This window comes from Lotus japonicus, chromosome 1 (assembly GCF_012489685.1).
Source record: "Lotus japonicus ecotype B-129 chromosome 1, LjGifu_v1.2".
In the NCBI taxonomy this organism is placed as follows: domain Eukaryota; kingdom Viridiplantae; phylum Streptophyta; class Magnoliopsida; order Fabales; family Fabaceae; genus Lotus; species Lotus japonicus.
Genome location: NC_080041.1, coordinates 115,757,789 through 115,774,051, shown reverse-complemented (window position 1 = coordinate 115,774,051; position 16,263 = coordinate 115,757,789). Strand labels below are relative to the sequence as shown.

The following is a 16,263-nucleotide window of genomic DNA, read 5'->3' as shown; positions in this document are numbered from 1 at the left end:
TTTCAAAACAAACATACCGGTTCAACCGTAGGTCTGGGTCACCAATTTTTATACTGAACCGACCGGTTCGAACCGAGTTTAATAACATTGGGGTTGATAATAGTCACTTTTTGTTTTATTTCAAGAAATACTAGTTACCTTAATTAAAAGGTAGTCAACAATCATAAATGAAAAATATTTTCTTACTTAGTAGGGCCTAGGTGATGGTGGCCCACAACGAATTCTAAGTAGGTGTTACTTACATTCATCCTCAGGAGATAAATTGCCTTGTCTTTTACACTCTCAGCAATCAAACAACAATTGGAAACATTACATCAAGAACAAATCCTTTCAAAAAAAATTCTTCAAGAACAAAACAAATCATAGCTCACCTAGTCCATCATTTTACCCTCTTTCTATTAGATCATACATCTCTCATAGACCAATAGTTTCTCCCGTAAACGCCAAGATTACATCAAGGTAATGTTTCCTTTCCCTTATGATTATTTATTTTTTCAAATAATGGGGATCTCTCTGATTTGAGGTTGTGCAGAAATTTTCCATTGTTGATTGACTTGATTCAATCAATGAAAAGTGATATTGGTTGTTTTTCCTATTGCAATTCGTGTTTGCATTTTACTTGTGTTATTTTTTAAAAAAAAAAATCTGTTGTCTTTTAAATCAAAGCCAATCTCGTACTACCATGTTCCATGTTTTAGTTTGTTTGTTAAAAAATGGTTAAGGAGAGTGAGTGGATGTTAGAGTATACCTTTGCCAATCAAGGAATGTCACATTGGAAATTGACACAACATACTCTGTTTGTGACACAATTTTTGTTATTGAAATGGTCTCTTTTTCTGAAGTTTAAGGAACCTCTTCACATGAAACAGTCAATTTTTGTTATTGAAACAGTCTCTTTTACATTTTTGACAGTTTCAGTTAGATAATTGCACCTTATTAGATTTGAATGTGCTTAGTTTTGTAACATCACTAGCTTCATCCTCATTTTGTGTGGGTAGTGATCATATACCAGTTTTAACTTATTATCACGGTTGTCGTTGTAATTATTTCACGAAATTGCGGATTGATGTGATCACAATTGCGGATGCTGTTGTGGCTCTTATGATGACTCAAAAACCCTTTAAGTTGCAGCTACAATTGCGGTTGAAAATCACAATTTAAAACACCGATCATATATTGAAATTAATTGATTGAGTTAAGTTTTGCTTCATTAGAGCTTAGGATGGTGCTATTATATCATTAGTGATTTTAAACATGATTATCATGTCTTTTACAGGTATTAATTTTTCAGGGGTTGTCTCATTTGGCCAGATACAAGATTCATTCTCAAAAGAAATCTTGCATGGTCCATGAGTGCATAGCTCATAAGATAATGGGTACAAAGGGAACTCCCACACGAAGGTGTGACTTGGGCTTTTATTTTTCATGGCATAAATTGCTCTTCTCATATGTTTTCCCTCTCCAATTTCAAAGGAATTTGCATTATATTTATAACTGACATGATTTATTCTTGTTTTTTGCCTATAGTGGAAGTGTAAAAACCCATAATGAAGCAATGAGGCTCACATTAGCATCTTTTGCTGGAGTTGTTTTTGGCTTCTTTCTAGGGGTGTCATCTCCAACACTATCATTAACTAAGGTGTGTATTTCTTCACCATATTGTTAAATTCTCTTTCAATCATGTCAAGTGATGATTTATCTAACACTATGCTTTTTTTTTGTCTAATGTATGAAATATATTACTTGTTAGATGAATCTCCCATCTAGCATTTTCCCATCTATTGATCTCACTTATGTTGAAGACTACTCGAAAATTCCAACCAAGCCTATTTGGGATGCTTGGGCTTCATTTAGGGGAGATAGAAGCATGTCCCATGAGCTTCCCAAATTAAATGAGACAAAGGTCTGGTTTTTTCCTCTTGCTTGATTGTAACTTTATGATGCCAAAATGTTTCATCTTAGTGTATGTTTGAAAATTCGTTAGAAAACCACGATGAAACTAAGATTATAGTGCACATAAAGCCAAAAAAATCCATGTTTTTTTTCAACATGCAACCATTTCATACAACTCTAATCAATAGCTGCATTTGATATCATGATTCAGATTTGGGTTCCTACAAATCCTCATGGAGCTGAAAGACTACCCCCAAGAATTGTGGAATCTCAATCAGATCTCTATCTTCGTCGGTTGTGGGGTCTACCCGATCAGGTGTGCAAATTCTCTACACCTCAAAGCAAAAGACTAATTTTAATCTGCAAAAATAATAATTTTCATCACAAAATAGCCCTTTATTAAATGTGTGATTGATTACTATAGTGTCAAAGTTGTAAATCATTATTGAGAAAGTGAACATTTGCGATGTTTGAATACATGTTGGCACGGTGCAAACAGACGTTAAACTCTCTTAGCTTTAAGATAAAAAGTGAGCATAACTCTTCTAATGGATTTACATTAAAGTCCGTTCACGTTGCACTCAATTAGTATGTAAATACATACAGTCATACCAAATATTTTTGTAGTGTTCTAGCATTAATTGACATATCAAACTTCATGTGGTTTCTGTAGAGAAAACTTGAAGCTCACATTGAGCAATTCCTATTTGAGCCAAACAAAGAACGACTTGTTAAAGAAGAATTGAACAAGTTACGTATTTTATTCCCTTCTCTAATCTGACTCGTTTCTTGATGGAGGTGGGACTTGTAGGACCTAAGTATCAAACCCAAGTATCTTGTAACTTTTACTGTCGGGTATGATCAGAGAAACAACATTGATGCTGCAATAAAAAAGGTTATTTGAATTTCTGTTCCTGTTCAGCATTAATTTTTCTTTCTTCATCTTTCTATTTGTTTTGCTCTTTGTATGACTTTTGGACTTAAATCACAGTTCTCAGAAAACTTCACCATTGTGTTGTTTCACTACGATGGGCGCGCTAGTGAATGGGATAACTTTGAGTGGTCAAAGAAAGCAATTCATATCAGTGCTAGAAAGCAAACTAAATGGTTGGTAATGTGTCACAATTTACATAGAGTTTTTGTTTCAATTTATAAATTGTAACAAGTTTGATTTTGATATAAAAACTTGGAATTTGGTTGAAGGTGGTATGCTAAACGCTTTCTACATCCTGACATTGTGGCTCCCTATGATTACATATTCATTTGGGATGAGGATCTTGGTTTGAAGAATTTCGATGCAGAGGAGTAAGTACTAAGTATCAATAGCCAAAACCATGTCTTTGTGTTATGGGAATCATGGTGCTGGTGAACTTTTTTGTAATGACATATATCTCTATTCTAGGTACTTGAAAATGGTAAGAAAGCATGGTTTGGAGATATCACAACCTGGTCTAGATCGGAAAAGTGATTTTACATGGGAAATGACACGGAAAAGGGATAAAGGTGAAGTACACAAGTAAGTGGATACCTTATCATGTTTTAGTTTTGTGTATTATTTTTGTTATCACTACATAATCATTATTGTTGAGAAGTTCCTCATTGACTAGAGATATGACTCACCTAATAAGTGTTTATAAAGAGTAGAGTAACCATCACCCTGAGCTAGTTTTTTGGGTAGAGTTAAGACAAACTCAAACTCTAAAATGGTATCAAAAAGTATATTTTATATTAGTTTATTGAACATCACTCATATATGAGGCACCAACAGACATTCAACCCTGTAAATTTCTTGTTCCTCATGTCCAATCCCAGGCTTGAGGGAGTATGTTGAGAAGTCTTACATTGATTAAATAGATATGGCCTAATAAGTATTTATTAAGGGTATAACAACCTTCACACCTTTGCTAACTTTTGAAGTAGAATCAGACCTAACTCGAATTCTAGTAACTATCATCAACAATAACAGCATAAACGAAGCATTCCACTTATGGGATTAATTACAAATATGAATCAATGTCATTGCACTAAAAAATCAAATTTTTGGAACGGCCATTTAGATTATGGTTTTATTCTTTTATCATAGTTATTCCTTATTCTTCCTGCAGGGATGAGAAAAATGGTTGGTGTCCAGAGCCAAACTTGCCACCTTGTGCTGCGTAAGCAACTGTTAACTTCTGAAGAGTTTATTGCATGTTTGAAAACTCGTTTGAAAATCACGATGAAGTCACTCATGGTGGACTGAAGCAAAAACTAAGGGATGTTGCTTCTGTCACCCATGATTTTGGCTTCAACAAGTTCCCAAATCATTGGGTTTTAATGAGAACACATTTCTCCTTACAAACTTCTAAAGGGGATCATATATAACTCACTTAGCTTAATTTTTGAAATGCTCAGATTTGTTGAGATCATGGCTCCTGTATTTTCCAGAGATGCATGGCGCTGTGTGTGGCATATGATACAGGTTTAAGAATTCAGAATTACATTTGTGTCTTCTATTGTTATTGTCTTTGCAAAAATCATATCTTACTTTTCATTTTGTTGCCTTGTAGAATGACCTGATTCATGGATGGGGTCTTGATTTTGCTCTCAGAAAATGTGTGGAGGTTAATAATTTATATTTCTTTGATAAACATTTATTTTTCCATGATTGGATTCAATGAACTTTACTTAGATTGGATATGCAGACTCCTCATAAGAAAATAGGAGTTGTTGATGCTCAGTGGATTGTCCATCAAAGTGTTCCTTCACTTGGGAACCAAGTAAGTAATGCTTAAAATATTTGAGTTTTGATTTTTGTACTCTAAATATTCTACCTACACTTCACTTCTCTCTATTTCTAAAAAAAAAAAAATTCTCATCACATTATACATTAGATTTCTCAATTTTCTCTCTTTCTTTCTCTGAATTGTGTTCTTTTAATAGGGGCAAGCAGAGACTGGCAGGGCACCATGGGAAGGGGTATGTATGAACTCCATCTTGCTATCACATTTGAATTTCGGTTTCACATGACTTGTATTTTCATTTTACCAATTTATCTTCTATACACTTAGATGAAATTCAAGCTGAATTTACATGAACATGTATATATGTTACGAATATTGATTTGAAACTTTGGTTTGCATCCATCAGGTGAGGGAGAGGTGTAAGAAAGAATGGACAATGTTCCAAGAACGTATGGCTAATGCTGAGAGGGACTATTTTCAGGGACTGACCCTTAACTCCACTGGAAGCTAGGGATTATTATGCAATTAAGAAGGAGTTTTTTTATCCTCTTCATTGAGGAATGGATAATATAGTGTGTTTGTTTTCCAGCTGAAAGCACATTCAAGTTTCAACAGACATATTTAACTTTCAAGAATAGTTTTTCCAACTACACAATGTTATTGGATTGAGAAAAAACACATTGTTATCCAAACACACATACTGAAGACAACTTTAAGGTTCTGAGATTTTAGTTTTGGCATATAACTTTCCCTTTGTTTTTTTATTTCAATATTTTGATTTTAGCTTTTGCTTGATTTTTAATTTCTAAAATATGAATTTTGAGAGAGGGGGGGGGGGGGGACTTTCTTTCCCTAACTTATTCAATGAACAATTGAATGGATTGATTTTGCACCAGCCATGCCTTAATGAATATGTGTGTTTAGGATTGTTGTTGTTCAAAATGAAGTCATGTCTCCATTACTTTATTGGGCAGTTCAAACCTAGCAAAAGATCTTGTAACATACGAGGTAGGGTTCTATTCCAGCCGACTTCCGAAAGCCTCTAGAGATGGCTATCGTCATACTTTTTCAGGAGAAAGTATTTTAAAACTTTGCCAATACGCCTTCGGTTCGGCCTGATTATTCTTTGAAGGGAGTCATCATTTTGACGTGGCTACACTCTGGTTCCTCTTGTCTCTTAGTTTGCTCGTGATAGACATGACTCTCAGGAGATTTTTCTGCTTGATGGTTATGAGTATGGATTTGGGATACGTGAATAGATTTCTCCAAATCGTTAAGCTATGGAACTAGATCTTCAATATGCTCCACCCATGGAATTTGAAGAGAATGTTCTTTTGCAAGTGATTCTTCATAAGACGTTGTCGTCTACATGTTTGAACCATTGCATTGAGAATTAGTTTTTCTTTCACACAGACAACATCAAATTCAGATTGCTGCACGACCTTGGAAGGTTCTTCCGGCACGCTGGTGAGGTACGACGGGGGGAAGTACCCGTAATGAAACTTTGACACTCAAGTCCTTTTGAGAGCATAAAGGGAGAATCTCGAAGTCATAGAAAAACAATGAATTAGCAAAAGGACTAACGCCTACGTAAGTGATCAACCAAACCTATATTTACAGACATGGTGATTGCTACACTTGTGACTCTAGGTATTTAGGAAGTTTTAGTGTAGGACTTTCGAGATGATGATTATCGTTGGATAACATTGTGTCGTCTCACTTGTTATGGCGGTTGTGTCCGCTCGGCTAGTGTCTGGACGAGATTTTCCTTGCCTCAATAAGTCAACTAACATGATGCTCACTTAGTTGTAAGACCTTTGAACTAATTGAGATGCTATTAAACCTTATGGTCATTTGGACCGACAAGAACAATAGTGATGCAGCGGAAGTCGTACTAGGATTGCAAGCGCAAATCCTAAAGGAAAATGTTTCTGGAATCCACCAGAAAGGGAATTAGCCAACACTAAAACCCTAAAAAATACACTGGAATCCACGAGAGAAGAAGAGAAAACTCTTGAATTTTATCATCAATCAAAAACTGCAATAGGCTATGCCTTACAAGTGCTTAAATAGGAAAAGAAAATATCCTAACAGAAAAATAAATATTATCCTAAAAGATCCTAATTAAAAATAAAAGATCCTAATCTGAATATAAGATCCTAATTCTAAAATAACAAAATAACAAATCCTAATAAATTTATCCTAACTTAATTTAAAACAGAGTATATCCTAAATGTATTTAAAAATACTAAAAATAATAAATCCCTAATTAATCTGCTCCTGCATCAGACTCCTCTTCTTGTGAAGAACTCAACCCCGAGTTCTAATGTAAAAAAAGGACACCTCTATCCGGAACTCATGAACGACATTAAGAATGTCAGGGTTGAATACCCAAGTCTGTGTAGAACTATTTGATGCCCGCATAAATGCTTCATAACCAAGTGCCTCTGATGTCTTTACATTCTCCTCTTCTTCCAAAGAACTTGATCACAAGTTCTCTTTTAAATAAAAGGCTTCAATATGCAAACCAACCAAATGAAAAACACCATTACTACAACTCCGAACTCTTTTTTCATCATCTCCTTCAACAAATATCCCATGAGCACCATCACTATCTTTAATCAAATCTAACCTCTCCAGTTTCTCCAAAATAACCTTGGGGGCTTTTGCATTATAGGGGATAATTGTGCTTTCTACTCCTGTAAGAAGAAGAGTTGCAGATTTGAATGTAAGAAACTCTGAGGACTTCATGTGGCCAAAGTTTTCATCTTTTGTAACGTCAACTTCCCTTGGTTTCTACGCAGATGGTACCAAATCATCCACCAACGTTTTTGCCTCATCTTCCATGTCAAAAATAGAGGATGACGCAAATGAAATTTGAGAATCTGATTCCGAAGAAGTTGCGTACATAGGTCTTGTAGATGGACATGAATTTGAAGTAGGTTTTGGTAGGAGTTGTGGCAAGGAAATTGGATCTACAGTCGGTGATATGTTGGGGTAAGGATTGATAAGGTTGGATGTAACAGGTTGGGGGTGTGGCGTTTCGGTGGTTTTAGAGGTTGGGTATTGAACTTGGTAATAAGGATGAGATACTGATGGTGAAGGTAAGGATTGGGAAGGTAAGTACATAGCAGAACGATTGTTGTTGTCGCGCGGAAACCTATGTGGTTTTCCTCTCCTGTCTCGTCGTCGGTTACCGTTGTTGGTATTGTTGAAATGCGCCGATATAGTCATCGTGAACGTCATCATTTGTTGTGTCACAGCAGATAGGGCCGCGGTAAGAGCTGCGGTAACATCCTTCTGGTCTGCTTTGGTCACTGGTTGATCTTCCATGGTTGATCAAGCAAAGAAAAGAGTCAGGAGAAACCTGCTCTGATACGACTTGATGCAGCGGAAGTCGTACTAGGATTGCAAGCGCAAATCCTAAAGGAAAAGGTTTTTGGAATCCACCAGAAAGGGAATTAGCCAACACTAAAACCCTAAAAAATACACTAGAATCCACCAGAGTAGAAGAGAAAACTCTTGAAGTTTATTATCAATCAAAAACTGCAATAGGCTATGCCTTACAAGTGCTTAAATAGGAAAAGAAAATATCCTAACAGAAAAATAAATAATATCCTAAAAGATCCTAATTAAAAATAAAAGATCCTAATCTGAAAATAAGATCCTAATTCTAAAATAACAAAATAACAAATCCTAATAAATTTATCCTAACTTAATTTAAAACAGAATATATCCTAAGTGTATTTAAAAATGCTAAAAGTTATAAATCCTTAATTAATCTGCTCCTGCATCAAATAGTAATCCATAAAAATAATTAAAATAAAGTAATATTGTTTAAATAGAATAAAGTAAAACTGCTTTTAAAAATACAACTATTTTATTGCTATCAATGGTGTGAAGAGTGTTTATGAAATTTCAACGAAAAATTTTGATCCTCATACTTAAAAAATACTCCTCATTTATATATAATTGTCAATATTTCGATCCTTCTTTTTTTTTTGGAAAACCAAATATATATATATATATATATATATATATATATTATATATAATAAAGAGGAAGAGATTAAGCTCAAATAGGATAATGAGGATACAACAGACCAAAACCTCAAACATCCCTAGAATGCACAATCGCCTAGCCACCATCTAATGTATAAACAACAATAACCTCTCTAAACAAAAGAGAAAAGCCAAACCAAAGACCTAAAACAGAATCAAAGGCAACATCAAGAGCTGAAACAACACTCAAGGCGGCCACCACTCCTCCATTTCTTGTGCCATGCCGCGAATAGCCATCTTTTCTTTTTATTTACTTGTCGCTTTTATAATTTTAAGAGATTATTAATTATACTTTGGGTACCTTGTAATTTTACTAAAACAATAAAAGTGTGGGGTACCTTGTAATTTTACCAATTTTACCAATTTTCCTTTATACTTTACCAATTTTACCTTTAATTTATTGTTGGTAGGAGAATTGAAAAAACAGAATTAATAAGAGATAAAGGTACCTCGTAATTTTACTAAAACAATAATATTAAATACTATTCTTTAATAAGTGTGCAACAACCTTAAAGCAACACTTATATAGAAACATAGAGAGTAATAACTTTTGGAAAGTAAAACATTATTTTTATTTATTGAGTTTTCACCCCAGACAAGATAAAATAAGCCAAAAATATTTTAAGTGAAGTTAAACTCATCACATTCTCCGGTCACTATTATTTAATTAGATTCATTGAATAAATGATGTATCTAGTCATTATTATAAACTAGATACATCATTTATTGAATGAATTTAAAAATTTGTTTTTTATTTATAATAGTGACCGAAGAGTGTATTTTTAGCAGAAAGGGAGATCTAAACGAACTCTATCTATATATCTCATCATTTTCATAATCTTTTTCAACAGGAACATCAAATCTTTCAGATTTTTATAAAGAGGATTAGAAACATTGTTATAAACTTCAACAATATACCAAGTTTCAAAAAAAAACTCCAACAATAGACCAATATGTGATTAATTTAAATGATAAATACTTAATTTTTATAAGTAAAGTTTTAGATTCTAGCATATATTAATTTTGACCGTTAATGATTAAATTTAATAACTTATAATAATAATTCATCTTACTTTTACATAAGAGCTTCATTCATCTTCATATTAAAAATATTGTAAATAAATTAATGCAACGAACGAGTATTATATCAGTAAAGTAAGGTATAACAATATAAAATGGTGGTTCAAAATGAATTTCCATCTACTAATACACACGCCTATTCCCGTTGACCACTTCACTCTCACATTCAGCATTCAAAATACACACACAGTTACTCCATTTCAGTTTTCAGCCATCAATAATTGTTCAAGTACCACCTGCATGTAATTGATTTATTTAATGCAAATGTTCCCCTCTTTCCTATCCAGTATAGGCAATTTCTTCAGAGACCATTTCTCTGCATAATTTATTGCAAAGAAAAACCATCCATTACCACCAACCACCACTGCTTCCACTGTTTCCTGACACAGACACCACCGCTCCTTCACTTTCCCTGCAGAAACTCAACACACAACAAAAACAAAGAAAGAGGGAACACAACAAAAACAAAGTACTTATATATATATTTCCACTTTCTTCTCTTTGTTCCAAATCTCCAACTTCTAGAAAAAGGGTTGATCTGTTTTTTTCTTTCTTTTTTTGGTTGGTTCTTTCCTTCATATTCTGAACCCTCTGCTATACTTTTCTGCTTGTTGACAGAACCTTCAGGGTTTTGGATCACTGACATGTTTTTTAACAGTTTATTCTGAGTCCTTGGTAATTTGGGGATAGTTCTGTTCTGTGATGAGAACAGTTGATAATTCCTTTTGTCAAATCCAGTAATCAAAGTTCCCTCCTTTGCTCTCTTATAGGTTTGGTTTGATTCATTTCAGTGTAATCTATCATTAGTTTTGGTTTGATTTATTGCATGTAATTACCAAATTTAGGCCCAACAACAAAAAACTAATAAAGACTTGTTCCTTGTAGTGCAGAGAAGGACATGGTCTTTTACTAAATAAGGGTGATTCTGCTACTAGCTATACTAAGTCTATACTGGTTAGTTTCACATCTTCTGGGGGGAAAGTAGAATGGGATCTGGCAATGAGGTTCACTCAGTTGGAGAGTTCAATTTGGATGCTAGGTGGCTTATAGATTCCAAACAACTTTTTGTTGGGCCTAAAATTGGGGAAGGTGCCCATGCCAAGGTGTATGAAGGAAAGTAAGTCAACTTAAATTTAATTTTGGTTTTTGAATCCCTCTGATAAAAATTCCCATTTTCTCTTTTGTTCATATGTATTAGATACTCTGTTTTAATTCCTATGTAGATTTATATACAATTTTACATTCACTTGTTTGTGGATAATCTGTATAGACAATTACATATTTTGTACCCATCATTGGATATGAATTGTGTTATATGATGGTTTTTTGTCTTATGATTACTGGATTTCTTGATTGCAGATATAAAAATCAAAACGTTGCTGTTAAGATTATTAATAAGGGAGAAACCCCAGAAGAGATTTCTAGGAGAGAGGCTCGGTTTGCCAGAGAGATTGCAATGTTATCTAGAGTTCAACACAAAAATCTAGTTAAGGTTGTTATCCCAGAAACATGAATCTGGGAAATACACAGATAGAGCTATTAAATTAAGTGATACTTAAGTTATGTTTATATTTCTCACAAAACCTTTTGTTTGTTTGATGACAGTTTATTGGGGCCTGCAAAGAACCTGTTATGGTTATAGTAACTGAACTTCTGTTAGGAGGAACTTTGCGCAAGTATCTATGGAGTATCCGGCCGAAGTGCTTGGACATGCATGTGGCAGTTGGATTTGCTCTTGATATTGCCCGGGCAATGGAATGCTTACACTCCCATGGGATCATTCATCGTGACCTTAAACCTGGTATTCATTCTTATGAGGTTGTTGAAACTTATCAATTTGTTCATCTTAGAATTTGGACTAGGCCAAACTCCATCACAGAAGCTTAGCTCAGAGGTGAGGAGTGTACTCTCATTTATAAGTACTAGGCCTATCTCCATCACTAGTCGTACTCGTACCTCTAGTCAATGTGAGACTTATCACCCTCTCATGCCCAGAATTGGACATCTGGGGCGTGAAAAAACACAAACTTCATATTCATTGAAATGGCCATATCCCCATCATATGTACTGGTGGGTTAGGTCAATGCCCTTTTTCCTGTGAAGCTTGGAGAGATCAAGGCCAATTTTTTAATTTCAAATACAACAAGGGTGGCCCAACAATTGATTAAGGATTGACTGTAATACTGTATAAGAATTTGGGATAGGTTTGACTCTACCCCAAAAGTTAGCTCAAAGATAAGGATTCCCTGTCATTTATAAGTACTTCATTAGTCATATCTCTTGTATGCGAAACTTAACCGTTGAGTTTTAGCTGGTAACTCACAATGGAAAAGATCGAGACTTGGCTAGAATTTTGTATCTTGCATGCATGTTTAATTGCTCAGGGATGTTTGTCTTTGGTTAGAGCCTTTAAGTAAAATGAAAAAAATGGTGTTTTCTTGGTGGTAACTGTTTTTTTTAAAGAATCAGCTTTTGTGATTTCTTTTTATGTATGTTATGTAGTTTCTATTAGAAATAATAGTATAAAACCATTCATGTGGCCCCTACCCAATAGCTTAAGCTTTTGGGATAGTTGGTTCTTTGACATGAACTCAGAGCCTCTATGACCAAACAGTTTAGAGTTCGATCCTTGCCGCCCTCAATTCTTCTATAAAAAATGAGTTAAAGCACATGGTAGGTGGACATGTGCATTCTCCACGCTTCAAGCCCAAACGGGCAAGCTCAAACAGACTCTTGCATGAGGGAGCGTGTTAGAAATAATAATATAAAACCATTCATGTGGCCCTTACCCAGTAGCTTAAGCTTTTGGGATAATTGGTTCATGACAGTTTCAAGCCTAGGACTGACAAATATCTGAAAATATAACATTGCTGACATTTGGACATTGTTCCTAATTTACCAGTGCATACGTTTTGGTTAGCAACTCAGGCAATTTATGCACATATAGAAAGCTATGCTATGAATATGGTCTTCCATTATATACCTTCCTTCATTCCCTTCTATGCTGTATTTCTAAGCTAGACATTCTACCCCATTAAGATGATAGAGAATATTTAGTAAGGATATCAAGCAATATCTACTGATAACTTGATAGGAATATCAAGCATTATCTATCTATCTGTTATACTCATAAAGGAACAAGTGTAGTTCTGATCATATGTTTCCTCTTTCTTTCCCAGATAATTTGATCTTAACAGCAGATCATAAAACTGTTAAACTTGCGGATTTTGGTCTTGCCAGAGAAGAGTCCTTAACAGAGATGATGACTGCTGAGACGGGGACATATCGTTGGATGGCGCCTGAAGTACTTCTTAACTGCTAAAAACGAAATTTCATCAATTTTCCAGTTGACTGGTTCATGCTAGGTAATTTATAATTTCTTTTGTGGTTTATGGCAGCTTTACAGCACTGTCACTCTAAGACATGGGGAGAAGAAGCATTACAACCATAAGGTGGATGCGTATAGCTTTGCAATTGTGTTGTGGGAGCTCATCCATAATAAGTTGCCCTTTGAAGGCATGTCTAATCTCCAGGCAGCATATGCAGCTGCTTTTAAGGTATACAACATTCTGTAGTGTGGTGCATACTGTAATGAATTATATGCATAGAGGTAAAAATACTTATATGATTTATGGCCACTAGCAAACAGTTTTCATCCCAGTAATAGAAACATCAGAAGTAGAACTGCAGAAGAGTGACAATGTACCAACTAAGTGTTGGTCCGAGTGGAAGAAACTCGGGTCTCTTAAGTCGGGTCTTCGATTCGATCCCTGGATCAGGGATCTGTGTATGAAAAAAATACTGTTGGGAGGGATCCCCACTTTGGTACCTGATTATACCTAGGAGTCGGGAGATTAGTCTCTCAGCTACTTGGTAAGAGATACTCTGGGAAACCAAACAAAAAAGAAGAGTTACAATGTTAGGAAAGGCTAACAATTTCTTGACACTTTTGAACATGTTTTTTAATAGTTTTTGTGTTACATCCTGGAAAAAATTTAACCCCTTAATTTGGTACATTCCGTTGAAACTTGAAAGTGCAGGAACCTTTCATTTTAAGTATGATAGAAGATTTGCTGGAAACTGCAATTTTGATCTAGATTGATTATCAACTACTCATGTATCTGATACTGCATAAACAACTGTACTCTGGACTCTGGAGTACATAGATTATGTCATTGGGCTAATTTACTTACCTAGATTTTATATTCTGATTTATCTAGATCATTATTTGACTACAATCATAATTATTGATGTGTGCAACCAAAAAAAATTGTAATCAAAAAATAATTTGATGTGTTAGTCTCTGAACGTGCTGCTGTTATTCTTGGAGATCAGTTAAGATTCATGATATAAATATCTACTTTTCTATTTCAGAATACAAGGCCTAGTTCTGAAGACCTCCCTGAGGATTTAGCTCTGATTGTGACTTCATGTTGGAAGGAGGATCCAAATGATCGCCCCAATTTTAGTCAAATCATACAGATGCTTCTTCAATATCTCACTACTATTTCACCATCCAAGCCAGTTGTTCCGATGCGAATGGCTATGTCTGAGAATGTTGTGATGTCACCAGAAACTCCAGGCACAAGTGCTTTAATGGCCAGAAGAGATTATGCCGGGGAATCTCCAAAAGGTTTTTTCTTCTGCTTTAACCAGTGTTACTGATTCCTCAAATGTTACCAATGTTACAAGCAGAATCTTGACAAGAAAACAATTATCATGTAAATCAGTTTTGCGCACCTTGCTTCCATGTTCTCAACAAGAGTAGCAACATGTTATTTTGACATACTTCTGACCAATATGTAAGGAGGCATAAAAGAAAAAGAAAAATTGGGGATAAGGTTGCTGTGATGTGATGTTGTATTTAATTAGGTTCATCCAAAGGCCTTCACCTCCTGTTTAAATGTATGGAATGGCATGGATAATAAGAGAAATTTGGGGAAGTTTATCTTTGTGTTCACTACTTGGTGTGTTACTGATTCCATTGCAGTTATGATGTGAACTTCCAAGAACAGATATTATAGCGACCTCAAGAGTTGCAGTGAAACATTGGTTTGATCAGAAATTTATTTTTCTTTCTATATCATATGGTTCATTACACCACTGGACCTTATAACACATAATCCAAGTCATCAAAACCATCACTTCAACTGTCACAAATGCAATGTTTGACAAATAAAAAAAGAAAAAACTGTCACAAACACAAAGGGTTACTAACAACAGCCCAGTGGATAACCATTCAACAATATAATTAATTAAATTAACTCATCTTAAAAAGTAATTACAAAATCTATAGTGTGTGTGTTATAGTGCTTTGAATGTTGCATATGGTTGCAAGTTTGCTGCACAAATAATACGCACATAGTAGGAGCAAGAGATTAAAGAACACGGAGAAGCGGTTTATCAGAAATTTATCAAATATGAAATATCTCTATATAGAACTTATGGTCCTACAAAAATCAGAGATTTTTTGCTTATTTCTATCTGGTATGTTTCTATAAACAATTATGAGTTTAATGGAAATACTCCGTAAGTGTAAACTTTTTTTACACAGACGCCTAATTGAATTCCGCCACATCATAGAATATATCTTTGTTTTAATTAGAATTTAAAATGATATTTACTATTCCTCTTACGTGGCATGTTGTGATTGATTGTCAGTGTAAAACTGTTTTACACTGACGGTGCATATCCATTAAACTCAACAATTATTACACTATTCACTTTATTTTATTTGAAAATTTGATGTAGATGTAAAGAAAGTAGTTTTACAGAAGCAGGTAGGATTTCACTCTTCTCATGGTATTCAGACTAAATGAGTCATTTCCTTGATTTAGTTCTCATTGGAACTTCAATTCTCAATTTTGTAATAAAAAGAAATTATCTATCAATAAATTTTCCTCTTCTCAGTGAATGTTTATTTCAATATAATTCCAAGCTTTCCATTTTCACACTTTTTTTTTAATTTCTTCTTTCAATGACAGAAGCTTGTTCCCCTCAGTCCCTCACCATCTGAATGAAACTGAGAGCAGCAACCCACATTCCATTTCAAATAAAATATAAAAAACAAAGCAAATTGATTGTCCAAAGCACTAAAAATAATCATTCAACAATATCATCAAACTAAGTCAATTTGAGAAATAATTACACAATCTTTCATCTTATTTATTCTTGTATGAAATGACAACAATTTCAGAAAAGCAAAATTGAACATAAATTAAGAACTTAATTAATTACTCCCCATAAGGTGAAAACAAGCTTTCAACATATCCTATGGCATAAAACCAAAGTACATCTGTCATTCTAATTCTCTCAGCTCTATTATCTATGGTATTATGAAGTACTATGTTATGAACGTCAAAAGCCAATATTAGTGTATCACCATTGTAAAAGCACAGTGGAAATAATGAATAACTGACACAGACATCATTATAAAAGGGATCTTGAAAATCTATAGATATATATATATATATATGTGAAAAGAATGTTTTCTTCTAGAAACCTAT

The 16,263-nt window shown here is 34.4% G+C and overlaps 3 protein-coding genes across 6 annotated transcripts; all 3 read left to right on the top strand.

The window, feature by feature from the left end:
* Positions 1–214: 214 nt before the first annotated feature.
* LOC130720583 (uncharacterized) lies at positions 215–1,927 on the top strand. The gene is made up of 4 exons (XM_057571239.1): positions 215–459; positions 1,277–1,401; positions 1,528–1,639; positions 1,751–1,927. Exons 2-4 carry the CDS (start codon positions 1,343–1,345, stop codon positions 1,925–1,927), a joined length of 348 nt encoding a protein of 115 aa, XP_057427222.1. The 5' UTR covers positions 215–459; positions 1,277–1,342.
* Positions 1,928–2,095: 168 nt separating this feature from the next.
* Positions 2,096–5,342, top strand: LOC130720574 (uncharacterized). The gene is made up of 11 exons (XM_057571229.1): positions 2,096–2,209; positions 2,705–2,788; positions 2,885–3,000; positions 3,097–3,198; positions 3,296–3,409; positions 3,999–4,049; positions 4,288–4,354; positions 4,443–4,496; positions 4,578–4,652; positions 4,816–4,851; positions 5,023–5,342. The coding sequence occupies exons 1-11, from the start codon at positions 2,096–2,098 to the stop codon at positions 5,125–5,127; spliced, it is 918 nt and encodes a 305-aa protein (XP_057427212.1). The 3' UTR covers positions 5,128–5,342.
* Positions 5,343–9,906: 4,564 nt separating this feature from the next.
* LOC130729589 (serine/threonine-protein kinase STY13-like) lies at positions 9,907–14,840 on the top strand. Of its 4 annotated transcripts, XM_057581391.1 has the most exons (8): positions 9,907–10,226; positions 10,376–10,527; positions 10,648–10,874; positions 11,117–11,249; positions 11,363–11,558; positions 12,937–13,061; positions 13,156–13,314; positions 14,132–14,840. In XM_057581391.1, exons 3-8 carry the CDS (start codon positions 10,744–10,746, stop codon positions 14,420–14,422), a joined length of 1,035 nt encoding a protein of 344 aa, XP_057437374.1. In that variant the 5' UTR covers positions 9,907–10,226; positions 10,376–10,527; positions 10,648–10,743; the 3' UTR covers positions 14,423–14,840. The 4 variants fall into 4 exon arrangements, with proteins under 4 accessions (XP_057437374.1, XP_057437375.1, XP_057437372.1 ...); XM_057581392.1 differs by lacking the exon at positions 10,376–10,527; XM_057581389.1 differs by lacking the exon at positions 10,376–10,527 and having other exon boundaries at positions 10,643–10,874.
* The last annotated feature ends 1,423 nt before the right edge of the window (positions 14,841–16,263 follow it).